The sequence below is a fragment of the Tasmannia lanceolata genome, unplaced genomic scaffold (assembly GCF_043159265.1).
Source record: "Tasmannia lanceolata isolate RefF3 unplaced genomic scaffold, GAP_Taslan_0.1 ptg000013l, whole genome shotgun sequence".
Lineage (NCBI taxonomy): Eukaryota > Viridiplantae > Streptophyta > Magnoliopsida > Canellales > Winteraceae > Tasmannia > Tasmannia lanceolata.
The window spans coordinates 3,860,797-3,880,320 of NW_027518690.1; the positions used below are offsets into that span (position 1 = coordinate 3,860,797).

The window sequence follows — 19,524 nt, forward strand, 5'->3', positions numbered from 1 at the left end:
TGTCACAATTGAGATAGAGATGCTTTCTGTTCTCTTTCATATAAAATGTCGTTATGTGATCTGGATTGGTTAATCTTGAGAAGAAGAAAAGGTAGGAAACTGATATTTATTACCTCTTTTTTTGATAGATACACCCTCTTTGTTTTTCACTATTTTCATTTTGTTGTTATGAAACTCATTGAGTAGACGGCCATTCCTTTCTCCTTAATGGGCATTCTGAGTATTTTAGAGAAGGTAAGATTGTCAAATAATCATCCTAAGGTTGCCATGTGTACTAAATTAGGGGCAAATTTATTATTTGCTTAAAAGAAAGGTGTTTTTTTTTCATGAAAAAACAGTTGTTAATGTTGTTTTGTAAGCATGGAGCAATATAGATGGTTGTTAGGGACTTCCCTGATGCATGTATGTCGTTCTATCAACTCTCAAACTAAGAACAAGGAACCCAATTCAACCTAAACCAGCCATTTTCAGTCATGTTTGATCAAATGGGCAGAAGTTTCAAAAAACTAATTGAACCAGCTAACACTTAGTAGCCAATTTTGTCTTATTCATTTAATTCATCTTAGCTTCTTAAGTGGCTATTCTATGCTGTAAAAGTGAGCTGCAAAATGGCTTTCTGAGAAATTGACTAGCAAGTGTCCTCATTAATAAATAGAAAAACGAATTTAAGGCTACTTGTTTCATTAATTTTTCAATGTATAAAATTAGAAGTTGGATTTCCATCTGATCAATATTATGTAATTTATTTTTCTAATTTTATCTATTTTTCATATTTTTATTTAAATTTTTTTATTTTTAAATAGCTTTAGCAATAAGCGTTCTTAGAAGATTTTAGTCAATCCTAAGTTATAGTACAGACTGTGGCTACGATATCCACAGAAAACCAAAGATTTCATACAAACCTATTGTAGAAGCGACAAAGATATTTGAATTGTGGGATATACTGATCAATAGTCTGGTGGCTGCACAATAGTCACTTGCATTCATAATAACCGCAATCTCTTTGATTTACAACTGATGTAGGAGCATCTAGCCAGACAGCACAGATAAACAGTTCAGATCGGCAATCAAGCCTAGCATATTTCCAACTCAGTGCATTGAATCAAATTGATTGGATTGAAGAGTGAGCCGAAGATTACCAACAGAAGATGGATCATCCTAAGACCGGTGATCCCAAAAGCTCCAGGATCAACGGCTTATCATGAGCCCATGAAAGATGATGTGGCATGAATGGGTGACATGACATGTGAGTAGCAAGCTTGCGTTTCCAAACTACAAAACCGTCAAGATTAGAATATTTCTAATTTGTTGGCTTGAGTTAGATATAGAAACCTTTTCTAATTCAAGGTTCTTCTAGCAATTCACAACTTTCTATTTTCCCTTAGTTGTTCTAAGTTAAGCAACTTTCTTATTTTGGTTTTAGATCTCTTGCATCGACAACTTTATATTCTGTCTTAGAATGTTTTAGATATCAACTTCCTATTCTTCTAAGTTGTTTTTAGGTAGTTGTTATGAATAGGATTTAGGAGTTATTTTCTTTAGTTGCTTCTTTTAATATTACTAGTAATTGGAAAGAGAGCTTAGCTCTGTAAAGATGGTCAGGTGAATCAAGAAGAGAGCTTTTTTGGGACAGTTAAACATGAATTGAAAGTATGTTTTGTAGAGAAAAGGTTTTCTTACACTTGTTTCTTGGAGTTTCACTCCAAATGTGGTTTAGCATTCAAGCCCCACGATTATCATCCGTAATCTTTTCCTGTTCAAAAAATAAATAAAAAATCATCCGTAATCTTTTGATCGGATTGTCTTCTTCGTTATTACGGTGCTCCTACTTCAACAACCTTTAATTATAATCATTTTAATCCATTTGATAAAAATAACTGAAGCCCACTATGATTTTTGATTTCTTAATCACTTCTAAGAAAGACAATTACACACTCCCATATAAAAAGAAAGAACAGTAGTAAATAGAAAAGACTATTCTACCTTTACGTATATATCAGTAATCATATAAAACTTACAAAAGAAGTGTGACAAGAAACAAAATAATGAGGCAAAACACCCTTGTCAGAATTGGCATGAAGTTAACTGGAGTTAGGTTTTTATACAATAAAGCTTGCAGAAATATGTGGTTTTGATTGTTGTAACATTCTTTAGTCACCATCTTCCATTTTCCCAATGTACCTCTAACAAGCTATTTCTGAACTCATATCATGGTCTCTGGAAAGCTGCCTCAAGGATAGCTTCAAAATTTTAATGAGGACTCACAAGGTACCTTCACATGTTGAAACTTTTAAATTGATCAGGAAACCAGCATCAGTACCTTTTACGACAATAGAGATGCCTTCCATTCTATTTAGACACTACGGATAGAGATTCTTTCTATCTCTCTGATATATCTTAGATATATTTATACCCTCTTGTTTTGATACATACACCCCTCTTTGTTTTGCACTATATTCATTTTCCTGATACAATCTTTGAGTAGACTGCCTTTCCTTTTTCCTTAATGGGCATTATGTGTATTTTGAATCAATGAGGCCTGTAATGAAAATTAAATAACAAGTAAGTTGCATTTTCAAGCTATAAAGACAGTCGTTGTAGGATTGTTGGAAAGAGCCATCATAAGATTGTCACGTGTACAAAATTACTAAACTTTGGGGTAATTTTTATGTGAAAAAATGGACATAAAGTTTGTTTTACGCCCATATTTTACGTTGAGAGAAACAGAGCCTTAGTCTGTATGAGGGGAGCTCCTACAATGGTTCCTATTGATGAATCTGCAGAGGTTAGTTCATTTAAATTGAAGACACAAGAAGATGAGATGAATAACACAGTGATCGCGAAAAACGGGGTTGAGGTGAGCCAAGGCTGTGGATCTATTCCAACAATGGGGCTAGTGGCAGAGGGATTTCTGCAAAATGGCTTTCCGCAAAACTGCCTAACAAATCCCTCGTTGGTTGTTGTTGTTAGTGTTAGTGATTTTCTAGGCAATTTCATGGAAATCCAATATTGGCACTACCATGTTTTTATAATGGGGAACGATAATTTCGCGGAAAGCCATTTCGCTGCTGACTTTTGCATGACAATTACATCCCTGACTCCAAGATTTTCATCACTACATGCTGGCTTAAAAGCCAAAGACAATGAGATACTTGAGTCCAAGATTTTCATCAATACATGCTGACTTAAACACCAAAGAAGGCATCAAGTCTCGTATGTAATATATCTTCATTTTCTAAAAAGTTTATGTTTGGGGACTCAAATGTTAAAACTAGCACACAGAAATTAAAGAGGGAGGTAGCAACAGATGCTCTAGAATAACACATACAAAAATAAAACTAATAAAGATAACTGAGGCTCTTGAAAAGTGAAGTTTGGAAAGTCAATACTTGGAACTGTAACTCATCAACAAACATGATATCTTTTGTATGAGAAACAACAATGAGTTTAACAAATAATGTGTAACATATTATATGCCAAGGGGATGTTTAACAAATTGTCCTACAGTACAATTTTCTACACTGGGGATTTGACTCTTCTAAAATCAAAATGCACTCTATCAATGTCTCCCAACTCCAAAAACATCTCTATGAATGGGGAATGTGGACTTATAAATCAGGATTGATTATGGAGCATTGAAGGCACTATTTCCATCAGTATTTGTAATGATCTTCCCTTGGAACCACCACCCAGCCAGTGTAGAGTTCTTTCTCCATAAGATGCTAGTTAAAAGGAATTTCATTGATAGGGCATTTCTACACAATTTTGCTTACTCCATGGATTCTTTAAAAAGGCTGTCAATGACATTAATTCATTGACTCTTCTGTGTGTGTGTGTGTGTGTGTGTGTTATCACACCACACCTCGACCTTTCGAGAGCTCTTCAGCTTTTCCATGTTTGCAGTTAGTATTTCAACAGAAGAAATATTTGTAGCATTCTAGTTACGAGGTATTGAAGATAGAAGTGTCTCTGCCCCAAAAATCCTAGGAACATTCATTGCAGATAGAAGAGTTCAATCAGTCTCAACAATATTATGCCATTTTTATTCTACTAAATTGCCTCTTATAAAGAAAATCATATCCATCTGCAATAACTCCATGTACCAACTTGTAAAAATTCACTGCCTTCAAGACTTTGAAAGAAACAAAATCAGAAACTCATGATAATTAACATGCACAGTAAAGAGGTGGGCTAAAGAAAGACAATCCCCATTCTTATTAGCCTTGGTGGGAATCAGGGATAAAAAATTGTATTAGGATGGGGAGTGAATTGCCTCTCTAAAGTACTCACCATTGACCGCGTTATTTGGAAAAATTGTATTAGTCTTTGTCACTTTTGTTTAAGGTTTGCCACCTCAGCTGAAGGTTCGTCCAAAGCGTTTGGTAGTGTTTGGATTCGGGTATGGGCCCACATTATTTGGATGATCCAAAGCGTTCATTTGATGGGTCCTGACATAGATAGGGTGTGCCCAAAAAATCAGCTCCATCGGATCATCCTAACCCTTCAATCTATGGACGAACCTTCAGCTGAGGTGGCAAACCTTAAACAAAACGAAACTAGAGGGGATGTCTTTGTCACTTTTTAAACTATAGGGGTCGAAGTGGATGTGTCAGAAACTAGAGGGGGTGTAAATGTAATTATCCCAAAAAAAAAATACAGTGTAATAAAACTACGAAGACTGGGTTTAGATAGATGCAAATATTATCTTTTATGTTTTAAAATAAATATTGAAGAATTAAAAGAAGCAAAATACATGCCAAGAGCTGCACAATAAATTAAGGAGGATTGCTAAGGACAAGCAGATGAGGCCCGCTTGAAACCACACAGTTTAAAGTTGGTCAAGTTTGCCCCTAAACAAAGTCCTTTGTCTCCACTCGTGACAACCTTTTAATACGAAACACTCAAGTTATTACCAAGTCAACGTATGGCCCCATTTGGTCAGTTCATAAAAAAGGAGTCATGTGGGGTTGAAAGCATGGTTTAAAATTTCGACTGAAATCCTAAATTCGGTGGGGGACTGAAACCTGTATTTGGAGAAATTAAATATTTCGCCATTTACCTGTCCGGAATTTCGAACCGGAGTACCAAATTTCGACCGAAATTTCAGAAATTCGGTCAAAATTTCGGTTTCCCGAATGTCCGACACGGTTACCGAAACCGAAATTTTAAACCATGGTTGAAAGACGAGTTTGTTTACTAGCCAACTCGTTTTATAGTGTGAGTTAACTATGTGAGTCATAAAACGATTCAGTAAGTGGGTCAAGTTGAGTCAACTCAGTTGAGAAAACGAGCTACTCTTGACCCGATAAAAACTCGACGAAATTATCATAATAATGTAGGTAAATTCAACAGATATATTTATATTGGGATTTGTGTCCATCGCAAAAGGCATTTCGCGGATGGTCTGTTGCATTTGACCGCAGCCACCTCGTGAATGAAGACAAAATCTGATGAAAAGGGAGCCTGTGTGGCTCCTGTCAAATGTAAAAGACCATCCACGAAATGCCTTTTGCGATGGCCGCTAGCAAATCCCACTTATAGTTCAGTGTGCGGTTTCACTATCCATACGTGCCGAGTTTTTTGACGAGCCAACTCATTTTACAATGCGAGTTTCGAGTTAACTCAGAACTCATCTGAGTTGACTCGACTAGGTTTGGTACTATGGAGTTGCCTTTCAATGGTATAAGACCTCTTTCAACTAGCTGTCCACAATGGACATATCCCCAGAAACCACAAGCGCTTGGGGTCCAAAACAAAACCTCTGGAATTCGAAGTTCCTCTGCGGCGTCCAATGTGAAGCTCATGGCCCCATCAGAAACTATGCAACTGATTTGAGGTGTATTTGGAGTATCATTAAGCTCGGTTAGAAGGCGACGAAAGGGAGCTAAGCAAGTCTTACTTGTAGAGTTGCAGATGGCAGGAATGTCTTGAGTCGTGTTGGAATCTGATTCCGGCAGGCCGTCGGGTATGGCTCGGAATCGGAAATCATCGAGACCCGTTAGAGATTCAGGGCCTCTAGATCTAAGTAGACGTCTGTGATTGAACTCAGTGTTGACAAAAGTGATGTAAAAGCCTCTAGTATGGAGGATTTTTGCTAGTTTTAGCATGGGATTTATATGACCTTGTGCTGGATATGGAATGCAAACGGCATGAGGCCTCTGGAATCCCATCCTCTCTCCCTCCATCACACTATGTGGAATGAGGTAAGAAGAGTACTGGGCTTTTATATAGAAAGTTAACAGTTCAAGAAGCATTTGAATAGTGAGGAATGTTCAATGCTTCGGATGATTTGAGCGTGATTTTTCGACCAAAAAGTTGATCTGTTACCGATTTTAGGCCTAACACGTCATACATTAAATTTTGAAAAGAATGTGTCCCAAGAATGTGTCCCATGTTATATCCTTAGCCGAGGCACAAAAAGTTGATCTGGGCGCATCATAAAGTAAAGCCAAGACCAAGTGGGACTCTTCTATTTATGGTCTGTTCTGATTCATTGGCCTACATTGTGACCATACAATGACTGCTATTGATAAAAATTATTGAATTCATATGAATTTTTTTTTTGGCAACTGATATTGGCACTTCCATAGTTTTAATAATCCCCCAAACTCATCTACTCTTTTCTTTTTTAATTGGCCTCTAGGCATAGCATTGCAAGCAAATAGAGCAGAGAGCTTACCGTTTGTTTCTATTAGAGTCGCGAGCTTGTTGTAGTCGGTCCTAAAGGGAGAACCTTGCTGCTTACTTGCTATATCCCCGCGTCCTTGCACGGCTCGTTCTTCGAGCCCTGCTTCTCCCTTCCCCCTCTCCCCAGGGCCCTCTCACGGAAGGGCCGTATGGAGTATAGCCATGTGGTAAGGCATCGGTTTTTGGTACCGGCATGCAAAGGTTCGAATCCTTTTACTCTCACGACGTTCTAAACCCAACTCACGTACCACTTGAATCGGCGAACAACCGAACCCTTGGGACCTTCTTCAACCCCAGGATGTGATGAGTCGACATCGGGGCTGTTGGCTCAGAGAAGGTTTGCTCGGGGAAGGAGTAAAAAAAAGCTTTTAAGGCTGAAGAATAAAGGCTTAGGGCTTTTTTTGGGAACTGTAATAACCTTTGACAGGTGTTTAGATATGAAAGACAAGTTAAGATAGAGAAACTTAGTCTTTAATGTTGTTTGGCAACTTCAAAACTGTATGTGGTGGGGACTTAGTTAAAAAAACTTGGTAACTTGGGTTGTTTTATTAAAGTTGTTTGGCCACATTGTATCACTTTTCATTCAATGATATCTGGTGGATGATGGCCACGTGAACCGAAAAAATACAGAGGGCCATATTGTAAAGGGTCCATTCATTTGTTAGGCCTGGATAAGGCCGGGCCAGGGCCTCCTAATAGTATTCTCTATATTTTCTGAAATGATATATTCGATCTCTTTATTACTTGGGACAGGCTCATCTAGTGTGAACAAGTAGTCATAAATACACAAGAAGGGGCTGTCCCATGTAAGAAAAGGGGGTGAATATGTCACTTCCCTATATTTGCTAGGGACCATCGCAGAAGGCTTTTCGCGGGCTGGCTGTTGCTAGGGACCATCGCGGAAGGCATTTTGTGGGCTGGCTGTTGCATCAGAGAGCAGCAACCTATGATGAATTATATTAATAAGACAAAATCTGTGCCTGAGTGGCTGCTCTCTTATGCAGCAGCCGGCCCGTGAAATGCTTTCTGCGATGGTCCCTAGCAAATCTCTTTCTCAAAATTAGAAAATACAAACAAAAGAGAGTTCGTCTTTTCATAAAAATGGAAAAAAAAAAAAGACAAACAGAAAAACAAGTTGTTTGTTTCGTTAAGCTGAAGATCCGGAATCCAATGAGAACACATCACATGGCACCAAACAGTTTGGGAAACTCCAAACTAGGGGTGCAACTTGGGTAGGTTCAGGTTGAGGCCAACCCTAACCCAACCACCTCCAAATCGGGCTGGGTTGAGTGGGGTTGGATTCGGGTACATCTTGGGCCAAACAGAAAAATACAAGAAAAAAAACATAATCCTAAGAAAACTATGATAAAATTAGACAACAAAGGTCTGGTTCGGTCGGGTCGGGTTGCCAAGGCCTCAACCATAACCCAACCCGAAACTAAATCAGGTTGGCTTTTCCCAAACCTAACCCAACCCAACCCGAGAAAATGCCAACCCAACCTGAGCAAAAATCGGGTTGAAGCCACTGGGTTGAGCCCGAACCAAGTTGAACCCCTACTACAAACGCCCAGTACAGGAGTCGAGGGCAAGAAGGTCATTCCACATCTCCCCCTCGAGCTACGGACAATTTTTTCTACTGAAAATGAAGTTACTCTCAAGAAAAGACAAACATAAAAGGAGTTTTTTTTTTTTTTTTTTTCTTAAAAATGGTGGAAATGCAAAAAATAGGATGGAAATATAATTTCTTAAAAAAAATGAACTCTTTATCAGTTAAATTCGAAAAGTAGTTAAAATTATCAGGTTCACTTTCCACATTTTATCTTTTTCTTCCTTTTGAAAATGTTCTCTTTATTTCAGGATATTCGTGCGCGACTCATAGACAGGTTTGGTGCAAGGGCAACATGGCGTTGCGGGGCTCTCCAGGCAGTGCTCCAGAAGGAAAATTTTGTTTTGGGTTTCCGTTTCTTTCTATTCTTCTTCTTCTTCTTTCTCCTTGTCGAATCTCCAAGGTTATTTACATTTTTTTTTCTGTTTTTTTATAGGTAAGGTAAGCTGGGGTTTAGCGGGGACCCCTACCGGTTTATTAAAATGAGAACAGTATTACAATCAGCAAACACAACATTGACCCTATTCTTGCAAACCAAGAGAGCGTAACAAAGGGAAAGTGAAAACACAAAAGATCTCTAGAGCCAAGATGTGTCTCATCCTCTAACTTAACTTCCTGGATCTCTAGCTCTTCCTCAAACTATGATGGCCTTGATGAGGAATGGGAGAGTGCTTCTTTCTACTCACCTCCTGCCACACTATATTTTCTTGGAGTGGGTCTCCTTTTGCTTTAACAACTTCCAACAGTTCTGGTCAGGATCTTCTCCATCTAGAGGCTTGTTCTCAGAGCAGGACTAGCTTACGACATATTGCTCTTCGAGTAGAGATGTGTAGCTCTCGGTCACCAATGAAAATGGATACGCCCCACGATCCATGAATTATGCTTGAGTTGAGTGCGACTAATTTCCGCCTGGGAGCGTTGGAGTGCCAACAGTTAAGGGAAAGTGACATACAGCGTGGCTGCATGCGGCTGTGCGATTGATGCATTTCTTGTGGTAATAGAAATAGAAGAAGAGAGGGAGAGAAAAGAAGGACAGACGAAGAAATCCCCCATTAGTAAGGCTATTAAAGGTTGTGATTATAAAGAAAGGGAAATGATATATGTGCCAAGGTGTTTCGATAAACAAGCGCTCCACTTGTTTGTCGTGTAGTATTTAAAGGGTTTAAAGAGCTTTTTGAGAACCGTAATATCCTCTGAAATCCCTTTAAATACTACACGACAAACAAGTGGAGTGCTTGTTTATCAAAACACCTTAGTGCAGATATCATTTCTAGCTGCAAGAAAAGAAAAGAAAGGAAAAGAATATGACGTGGAAAACTGGAAAATAAAGGAAAAGAAACTGTGAGAAAATTCCTTTTGTGAGAAAATTTCGTTGTTCACTTGGCCAAGAAAGGAAAAGAAATGATGCAGGCAAAGTGGTTTTCTTAGGAAAGTGATTTTCTCATCTTTTTGGTGAGAAGATTTAGAGGGAAAGTGCAAGAAAGTTGGTTTTCCACGTCATTATTTATATTTTCCACCTGTGTAATTCCGCTTTCCCGATAAAACGAGTGAACGGCGGAAAATGTCAAATCATGTCCAATCACGGGAAAATTTGGCTTACTTTCTTCTCCTTTCCTTTCTCAAGAAGGCAAGTGAACAGAGCCTAACGAAATCATGGAATATGAAATGAATTCTTTTGGTTTTGCTCGGTTGTATGCATTTGGAAAGGATCCGGCGAGAAATCCTAGAATTAGAAAGAAATCGACAAGAACCGGCGAGAAATCCTAGAATTAGAGAGAAATTGATAAGAACCGACAAGAAATCCTGGAATACAAAACAAATTTGTTTTGTTTAGGATTTTTGTGAGATTAATGCTACAATTTTTATTTTTATTTTTGAATGGCAAATGCCACATTTGTCAACCATGAATTTTTTTCCCCACGGAATATTAGTTTATCAAGGAGTGAGAGTGATGCAGGAGAATCCCTGAAAATTTTACATCTGCCTTCATAGCTCATTAACATATAGCTGATTTTTTTTTTTTTTTTTTTTGGAATGGATTTAGTATATAGCTCATTAGAATAGGATTTTCTGTGTCATTAATAATAGCCATACGGCCCATATAGTGGTAGTTAAGGGTGTCAATTTTGGCTCGGGCTCGGAAGCTCGCTCGAGCTTGGCTCGAATCCTTAACAAGCTGAGCCCGAGTTAGGCCAGGCTCGGCTCGGCTCGTTAAGAATTTAATATATTTAAATATATATATTATATATTAATATATACATTAAAAGGGTTGTCCATGGAGTGAAAGGGGGGGGGGGGCAAAATATGTCACTTCATTTTTGAAACCCCATTTGTTACTAGGACCACCCCCATAGTGTAAAAAAAGTAGTCAAATTACACTAGTAGGGCTGTCCAGGGAAGATGAGGGGTGTGAAGATAATATAACCCGAGCTCGGTAAGGCTCGCGAGCCTGACCGAGCCGAGCCTCACTTGTGAGCTTAACGAGCCGAGCCGAGCCTGGCCAAGCTTGGCTCGGCTCGTTTACACCCCTAGTGGTAGTTTAGTCATTTGTATTTTTACATGTCCTTTTATGTCTTTTAGCTTAAGGATAATCTAGTTTTTTTTTTTTTACATCATGTAAGACTCGTTTCCCTCCTCGTAATAACCGTTGGATTTGATTTTTGAAAATGGAGTTAGATCTTGAATCTAGTAGAGAATTTGGAGGAATTTTTCTCCTTCGCAAGGGAAGTTCTTGTTTGCTTTCTCCATGGAAAAAGGAGGATTACAAGCTTAACTCTTCATCTTTGCTTCTTAATCCATCTTTATTTTTTGTTGTGCTAGCAAGGATCTTCTTAATCAGATCAGTTGGATGTTAGAATTACCCCATTGCATGATATTTGGGCCATTGGAGATCCAAAAACAGGAGTTTCAACTCATTTCACCCTTTTTTCTATTAATGCAGGATGATATTACCCCTTAAACTACTCAAAATAGAAGCTTAAGATAATTTTATCAAAAGCAAGCATAAAAATCTATAATACAATCACCCACTAAAACAAACATTACAATGCCCCATCAAGTGAATATCATCAGCAGAAAAAGAAACGTGGAACAGATAGCCACTGAACTTAGCCTCTCCAAGAAGCTCGTATCCACAACAGTTAATAAATAGTCAATACTGTGTGCTGAAATTTAGTCATTATGAAATCTTTGGGCACTGGATTGTTCACTTCTGCTAGAGAGGTGGTTTAGTTAGGAACGGCATCCACTGTAAACCATGCCCAAAGTAACCTTTGTGCTCATCTCAAAGGTCCAATATGGGAACCATTGCAATAGAATTAACTGCTACTTTCTTTAGGTCATTAGGGTAAATATGTTCTCCTTCCATAAACACTGGTGTGATGTTTCTGTATTTCCTACTCATTTTTTATTCGCACCATGTCCTGAACTTGTAGGTTATGGCTTTCCTAAAATTACACTAAAAAGACACAGTTGCCTTCTCTTTCCAGTATTTAGTATTCACAACAGTCATCTAGATGTTCCAAACTTCAAATCTTAACGTTGGGTTTCTTTTCATGTTTACACTTCTCGCCCACGCTCCCCAGACCCTCGAGAAGAATTAGGATTTGTTTACTATTTATGGTTTTTCATTTTCTAAAATTTCTCCATGTGAAAATGAAAGAAATTCTCCACGCAGACACCAGCTGCCTCCTCTTATTATTTTACTCTCCCTCCCTAAGGTAGCTTTCTTCCATCATTTAACCCTATAATGGTTAATTTTCTATTTACTTATCTGTGAACTGAAATGGTGGGTTAATTTTTTTATTCCATTTAGGTACAAAATTCAGTGACCATTGCAAAATACAGCAATTGATTAGTTTCTTAAAAAAAAATTAAAACAAGAGAATCATTATATAAAAAACGGAGAGGGTAATATATATTGGTAGAAATATCAATCAAGGAGGGCAATGATTCGCCATTACAGACCCAAGAAAGTCATAAAAGCCCATTAATAAAAAGAAGGCAGTGATAGCTTGACATAAGAAGACATAGTTCCAACATGCTGACTGAAAACACAACTTCAGACTTGGCAAAGTAAGAAGAAAAACAAAAAGAAAAACAGGACTAAAAAACCAAACTCGCAAAAGTCGATACCTTGGAGGTTGGGGAATCTAAGAAGAAACAACTAAAAAGTCACCAAGGGCGAAAAACACAGTAATAAGTTCTCTCCTATTCAAAACATACGGGGAAGAGAAACCCTAACCAGAAACTAGATTTCTCTGCTACTATTCATCATCACGCTTGGGTGCTTCTTTGATCTCATCTACTCCTCCATCATCCTGAAAAAAAAACAGCAATGAATTTAAAGTCCAAAAAAGAAGAGACCAAATGGATGATAGAGGAAAAAGATCAGGGTAGATCCAAGACCTGCATATCTGAAGTCCACAAGGTGAGATTATCTCGAAGAAGCTGCATTATCAGAGTGCTATCCTTGTACGATTCCTCCCCTAGAGTATCCAGCTCAGCGATCGCTTCATCAAATGCCTAAACAAACAAACAAAAAACAAACTTTAAAAAAAAAAAAGATTCTAGAAACATTTCAAGATCTACTACATTCGTCAATTCATAAATAGTACCAGAAGAAGAAAAAAACTAAAGCAGAGACCCTAGACTTTTCAAATCTCATTCAACTCAAAAAATCATTAAAAGTCCAAATCAAATAAAAAACTAAGATCACGGCTCAAATCCGTTTCCAAGAACAAAAAGCCTAAGATAGCCAGCCAGATAGATCCAAAAAATCAACATGACAAAGCAAATCCCTAGATTGATTAACAATCAACATCAAGAACAAGATCCCTATATTGATTAAAAATCAACATCAGAACAAATCCCTATATTGATTAAAAATAAACATCACGAACCAAATCAGTAGATTGGTTAAACCTACAAAAATTCATTTCGTATCTCATTTAAGCCGAAAGAAACATTAAAAGGCCAAATGTACTCAGAAACCAAGAACAAGATTCAAATCCGTTCCAAGATCAAAAAGCCCTAAGTAACCTGACCAGATCGATTAAAAAAATCAATATGACAAACCAAATCACTAGATTGATTAAAAATCAACATCAAGAATCAGACCCTATATTGATAAAATCATAAAAAGAACCAGATCCCTATATTAATTACCAATAAACATCACAAACCAAATCCCTAATTGATTAAACATCAACATCACAACCCACAACCCTATATAGATTAAAAGATAAACATCAAAACTAAATCAAGATTGATTAAAAACAAACATCAAGCACCAAATTCCTAGCTAAGATCTTTCAAAAAAAAAAATTCCTAGCCAAGATCCTATTTTCTTTCGTGATTTTTCTCTTCCCATTTAGATTACCAACCAAACTAAGAATAAAACGAAAAACATAAAATTTTCTTTACCATTGTAATCCGCAGATTAGAGCTATCCGTTCACCATTCAAAAAAATATATACAGAGAGAGGAGGGAAGAGAGATTGAATCCTATCCCTTTGTTGAATAAAAATCAACATCAAGAACCAAATCCCTGTATTAATTAAAAATCAACATAGCGAACCAAACCCCTAAGGGCCCGTTTGGATACCTCGTATTTTGTATTTGGATTTGGAATTGAGTTTTGAATACAAAATAAATAGATCCACCAGCTCATGTTGAGGGAGACAGAGAAGGAAGGGGATACTTCCTACTAGAGGGGAGAGGTTGAAGATCGAAGAGGGTGAAGGAAACTGCCACATCTGTGGATTTTCAATTACTTATTTTCACAGCATATTTGGAAATCTGATTTTTTCCACTGTCGCTGAATTGGAAATCCAAGAATTTGATCCGGATCCAATTGACAATGCAAAAAGGGCTGCAAATGTGAGAAATCCAAATCAAAATCTTCTCGGCATAGAAACGGGTCCTAAATGATTAAAAATCAACATCACAAACCAAATCACTAGATTGATTAAATAACAATATCACGAACCAAATTCCAAGCCAAGATAGTGTTTTCTTTCCGTGATTTTTCTCTTCCTATCAAGATTACCAACCAAACTACCATAAGAAGAAAATGAAAAACATATAATTTTCTTTGACAACGTAATCTGCAGATCAGTACTCTCCGTTAACCATTAAAAAAAATAGACACATACACAGAGAGAGAGAGAGAGAGAGAGAGAGAGAGAGAGAGAGGAGTTAAATTTCTCTTTGATTAAAAATACATATCACAATCAAAATCACTAGATTGATTAAAAATAAAGATCACATACAAATTCCTAGCCAAGATCCTGTTTTCTTTTCGGGAATTTTCTTTTCCCATCTAGACTACCAAGAAAACAACCATAAGAAGAAAATGAAAAACATAAAATTATCTTCACCATTGTAACCTGCAGATTAGAGCTCCCCATTCACCATTAAAAAAGATAAAGATAAAGATAGAGAGTTAGGGTTTCAAATCCGATCTGATTCAATCCTCACCTGTTTGGCAAGAGTACAAGCTCGATCCGGAGAATTCAAGATCTCATAATAAAAAACAGAGAAGTTGAGCGCCAACCCTAGCCGGATGGGGTGCGTCGGAGCCAGCTCCGTTGCCGCAATGTCCTGAAATACACAAAAAAATTATCAAAAACCCTAAACCTAACCCTAACCCTAATTCACAAACCTGTGCTTATTTGAAGGCAGCACAGGTCCTGAAATACAATACTTCTTACAAAATAAATTGGACAAAGAAAAAAAAAAAGCCCTAACCCTAACCCTAATGTGTGAATTAGTATTAGGGTTAGGGTTTTTGAAATTTTTTATTTTTTTTGGTGTATTTCAGGACATTGCTGGTTTGTAGGTATCACAGGTCCTGAAATACAAACTTCCAATGTCCTGAAATACAATACTTTTTACAAAAAAATGAACAAAGAAAAAACGCTAATTCACAAACCTGTGCAGACTTATACGCAGCAAGAGTACTCTCAGCAGCCTCCTTCCTCTCAGATCCGATCTTAAACTCAGCCAAATACCGATGATAATCTCCCTTCATCTTCAAATAAAAAACCTTCGAATCTCCATTCGAAGAACAAGGAATAAGCCTCGAATCAAGCAATCGGAGTATTCCATCACAGATCGAGCTAAGTTCGGACTCGATCTTGGCCCGGTAATCTCGGATCGTGGCCACGTGATCGGTATTTCCACGATTCTCTTCCTTTTGTTCGATTGATGAGATGATCCGCCAAGAGGCCCGACGGGCTCCGATGACGTTTTTGTAAGCTACGGAAAGGAGATTTCTTTCTTCTATAGTGAGTTCTTCGGACTCTACTGAGGCTGTTACTTTCTCCATGAAATCTACCATTTCTTCGTAGCGTTCGGCTTGTTCTGATAGTTTTGCCATGTACACGTTCTCTTCTCGGGAAGATTGATTGGTGGACGCCATTGATGAGTGCTCTGAAGAGGGGTTGAGATTTGATTAGGGTTTCAAGGGAGTGAATTTATCCTCAAGCAGTGAACCATTCTCCCATAAACCTTAGAAGTTTCTTTTCTGTTTTGAGAGAGAGAGGCCCAGCTGGAAGGATGAGGAACAGCTGTCGTAAATGGTAATATCTGGCCTTTTTGTTAATAGTCTGATATTGGCACTGCGGTGTTTTAATACTTGCACTAAGTCAGTTTGTTTTTTAGTAATTAAAGAGCTGTCAAACGTTCTTACAGTTCCAGAAAGCTCTCAGAAAGTCAGAAGTCAATTTAAAATAAAGAGCCAAGATGACTTAGTGTAATTATCAAAATATGCTAGTGCCAACGTTAGTATCATATTTTAATTGTTCTCTCAAATGTTATTGGGTACTTATTATATTGGCACACCACTTTTTGATACTTGCTCTCACTCACCTTGTCCTTTTTATTTCTGATTGGCTTATAAGAGCTTTTTCCGAATTTTTTTTTTTTTTTTTTTTTATGGGTATAGACACGAGGAACAGTGGTCGTAAACTCGTACTAAGCAGGCTTTTATTTAAGATACTGATATTGGCACCACCATGTTTTGATAATCGCACTTAAAAATGCTCCTTAACCCTAATAGGTAGGGGTAAGAAAAGAGATGCTTTTGAGGAGTGTCGATATCAAATCAACTATACTTACTATTTAACTATGCTAATAATAGAAAGCTATTTTTGATATAGACACCCTCTTAGCTTCAATCTTTTTTTCTTGATGTTGACAAAAGTAGCGGCATTTAGCAAAACACCGGTCAAAGGTTATGAAAGAGACAAACTGAGGTAACACAATTATCAAAACATGGTAAGTCCCAACATCAGTATCCCTGTCGTTGTCACTCAATTTTTATTGGCGTCTGATATTGACGCTTGCTACCCTACTACTTTTTGTACCTTTTTGGATAAGCAAGCTGGAGTTATGTAGACGGTGGACCCGGAAATGCTAGGGCCATAGCAAAAGGCATTTCCAGGATGCTCTGTCGCATGTCAGATCAGCCACCTCGTGATGGAAGACAACAAATCCCTTTAAAAAATTAGGAAATATAATCTCATATAATTGCATCTTTGATCCATCTTCCATTACAATGTCTTAACTTTTTCATACTTGCTCTAACTCACCTTGTCTTTCCTTTTTTAATGGCTTATGAGCATGGTTTAAAATTTCGGTTTCGGTAACCGTTTCGGACCCCACCAAAAATCAAAATTTCGGTCGGAATTACTGAAATTTCGGTCAGAATTTTGTAACACTTTTTTTTTTAATAAATAATGACATTTAATCGAAATTTCGGACCGAAATTACCGAAATTTCGGATTTCGGTTGAAATTTAAAACCATGCTTATGAGAGCTTTTGGGAATCATCACAAACCTTTGCTGGTTAAGTAATTAAAGAGAAGGAAAGTTAGTGCAATTATCAAAATATGGTGGTGCAAATATCTGCAGCCTTTTTATTTTTTCCTAAATTTAAAATAGTCGGGTGATCTGTTTACATTTCACCTTGGTTTGGTACCCTGTGGAATCATCTCAAATTGATGTTCCCTACCTTTGATTGGAGCTGAAAGATCTACATGAGGGCAAAAATAGATGATTCAGATCGATCAAAGGGGAGACCTACAGTTATAGTAGGGTCGCCTCATTGTGTGACAATGGCTCGCCATAGGTGAACCCACTACGAAACCGAATTTTGGACCTTGATAAACTGAAATTTCAATGTAATTTCGGCCGTAATTTTGTAAAACAATAAAAATATTATTGTATCAAAAATTTAGCCAAAATTTCTAAAATTCCAACCGAAATTTTGTACATTTCGGAAGTTTCAGTTTCGGTATGTTTCGGTTTGAAATTTAAAACCATGCCTGAAACCAGATCGGGCTAGGTTTGGGTTCACCGACGGGGCCAAATAAAAAATAACAATAACTCAAAGAAAATCAAGATAAAATTAGAGGACAAAGGTTTGATTCCGTTGGTGTCATGAGGCCTCAACCCTAACCCAACCCGAAATTAAATCGGGTTGGCTTTTCCCCGACCCTAGCACAACCCAACCCGAGGAAATGCCAACCTGGGGTTGTACCCGTCTGGTTCAGGATGAGCCTGACCTATTACCCAAGTTGCACCCTTACTCATAAATTACCCTACAGAGGGCTGGCGCAGGAAACCAAAAGGGGCGAATATATCTCTTCCCGAGAAAACCACGGGATTGAATAGTTCTTGGCTTGCGAGGGGTGGGCCCCATGCTATCTACAATTTTGGACTGAAAACATTAGCTGTGTTTTCAAGTGAGAATGGTTTGAAATTTTTTAGAGCATATATGAAAAAATAACTATTCTAGGCAATTTTTTAGAGCAAATGTGAAAAAAAATAACAAAATAAAGAAGAGAAGAAGAATGAAGGCCTAGCTTGTTTGTTCATACCTTAGAAATCCCAAATCTCTCCCTCCCTCTTTTCTTCTCACTCTCATCTTCCAACCTTTTTTTCTTATAGATGCTTGATTTCAAAATCTAGAAAGCCAAAAGAGATCAAAGCACAGAATGGCTAACATTTTCCTTCTTGTGCCACATCTAGGCAGCATTTACAAGAGATTCAATTGTCATAGTCACAAAAGTTGAGTTTTTGGCATGAGCTAGATGGACGAGTGCAGGCTTTCTTCATCACCGATGTGGTTGGTGATCTCTTCTTCTCCTTCTTCGATGCGAATTCGCATGACAAGCAAGGAAGGTCAAACCCTGGCACTAGTAAGGAAGGGCAAAACCAGTGCGACTTGTGCTCCATTTTTGCATCATTTTTTTCCATGTTGCATTGTTTTTCTTTTTAATGAAATGATGAGGAAATTCACCATAAACTCACTTTCCATGAGGTGAAATTCACTTTACATGCCCGGCTAGATATTAGGGATTCAAATTTTAAATGAAAGGGAACCATTTGAGTCGGTGAAAAAGGGACATTACCCATTAAGTTACATATTAAATTAGGGAGATGACATTTTCACCCCCTCTGCAGTACGCATTAACCCCCCTTATAACGATAACACTGGGCGACTTTAACGCTTTTTGACATCAAATCACGTTAAAAGGGAAATTCACTTTACATGCCGGGCTAGATATTAGGGATTCAAATTTTAAATGAAGGGGAACCATTTGAGTTGCTGAAAAAGGGACATTTACCCATTAAGTTACATATTAGATTAGGGAGATGATATTTTCACCCCTTCTGCAGTACGCATTAACCCCCCTTATAATGATAACACTGGGCAACTTTAACTCTTTTTGACGTCAAATCACGTTAAAAGGGAAATTCACTTTACATGCCAGGTTAGATATTAGGGATTCAAATTTTAAATGAAGGGGAGCCATTTGAGTCAGTGAAAAAGGGACATTTACCCATTAAGTTACATATTAGATTAGGGAGATGATATTTTCACCCCCTCTGCAGTACGCATTAATCCCCCCCTTATAACGATAACACTGGGCAACTTTAACATTTTTTGACGTCAAATCACGTTAAAAGGGGGGCGAATGCGTACCGAGGGGGGGGGGGGGTTGAAAATATCCTCGCCATTTCCTTATTGAGGCATCATTTGAGTGGGCCCTGAGTGGAGCTTCCCACAATTAGGGCTTCTTATAATATTATTTGCTTTGTTTTGGGGGGTTCTAATATCCACATTACCATATTTTGATAACGACGCAGCCCACTTTGATTTGTATTCTTTTTAATAGGCTTTTCACAGCTGTACAACTAGTTTTTTGCTCCATATCAATTCG

At 37.8% G+C, this 19,524-nt stretch overlaps 1 protein-coding gene and 1 pseudogene across 1 annotated transcript; both read right to left on the minus strand.

Moving 5' to 3' along the window:
• Window positions 1–5,558: 5,558 nt before the first annotated feature.
• LOC143890603 (7-deoxyloganetin glucosyltransferase pseudogene) lies at window positions 5,559–6,185 on the minus strand (annotated as a pseudogene).
• Window positions 6,186–12,267: 6,082 nt separating this feature from the next.
• LOC143889541 (14-3-3-like protein) lies at window positions 12,268–15,864 on the minus strand. The gene is made up of 4 exons (XM_077393787.1): window positions 15,228–15,864; window positions 14,774–14,896; window positions 12,701–12,817; window positions 12,268–12,612 (listed from the first exon to the last, which is right to left on the minus strand). The coding sequence occupies exons 1-4, from the start codon at window positions 15,714–15,716 to the stop codon at window positions 12,559–12,561; spliced, it is 783 nt and encodes a 260-aa protein (XP_077249902.1). The 5' UTR covers window positions 15,717–15,864; the 3' UTR covers window positions 12,268–12,558.
• Window positions 15,865–19,524: the final 3,660 nt, after the last annotated feature.

Excerpts from the sequence above, each read along its gene's own strand:
- LOC143889541 (XM_077393787.1), bottom strand. The coding sequence starts at position 15,716 with ATGGCGTCCACCAATCAATCTTCCCGAGAAGAGAACGTGTACATGGCA. Across the intron at positions 14,897-15,227 it reads CTGCGTATAAGTCTGCACAG|GACATTGCGGCAACGGAGCT; the intron begins GTTTGTGAATTA and ends TGTGTATTTCAG. Across the intron at positions 12,818-14,773 it reads CTTGTACTCTTGCCAAACAG|GCATTTGATGAAGCGATCGC; the intron begins GTGAGGATTGAA and ends TTGTTTGTTTAG.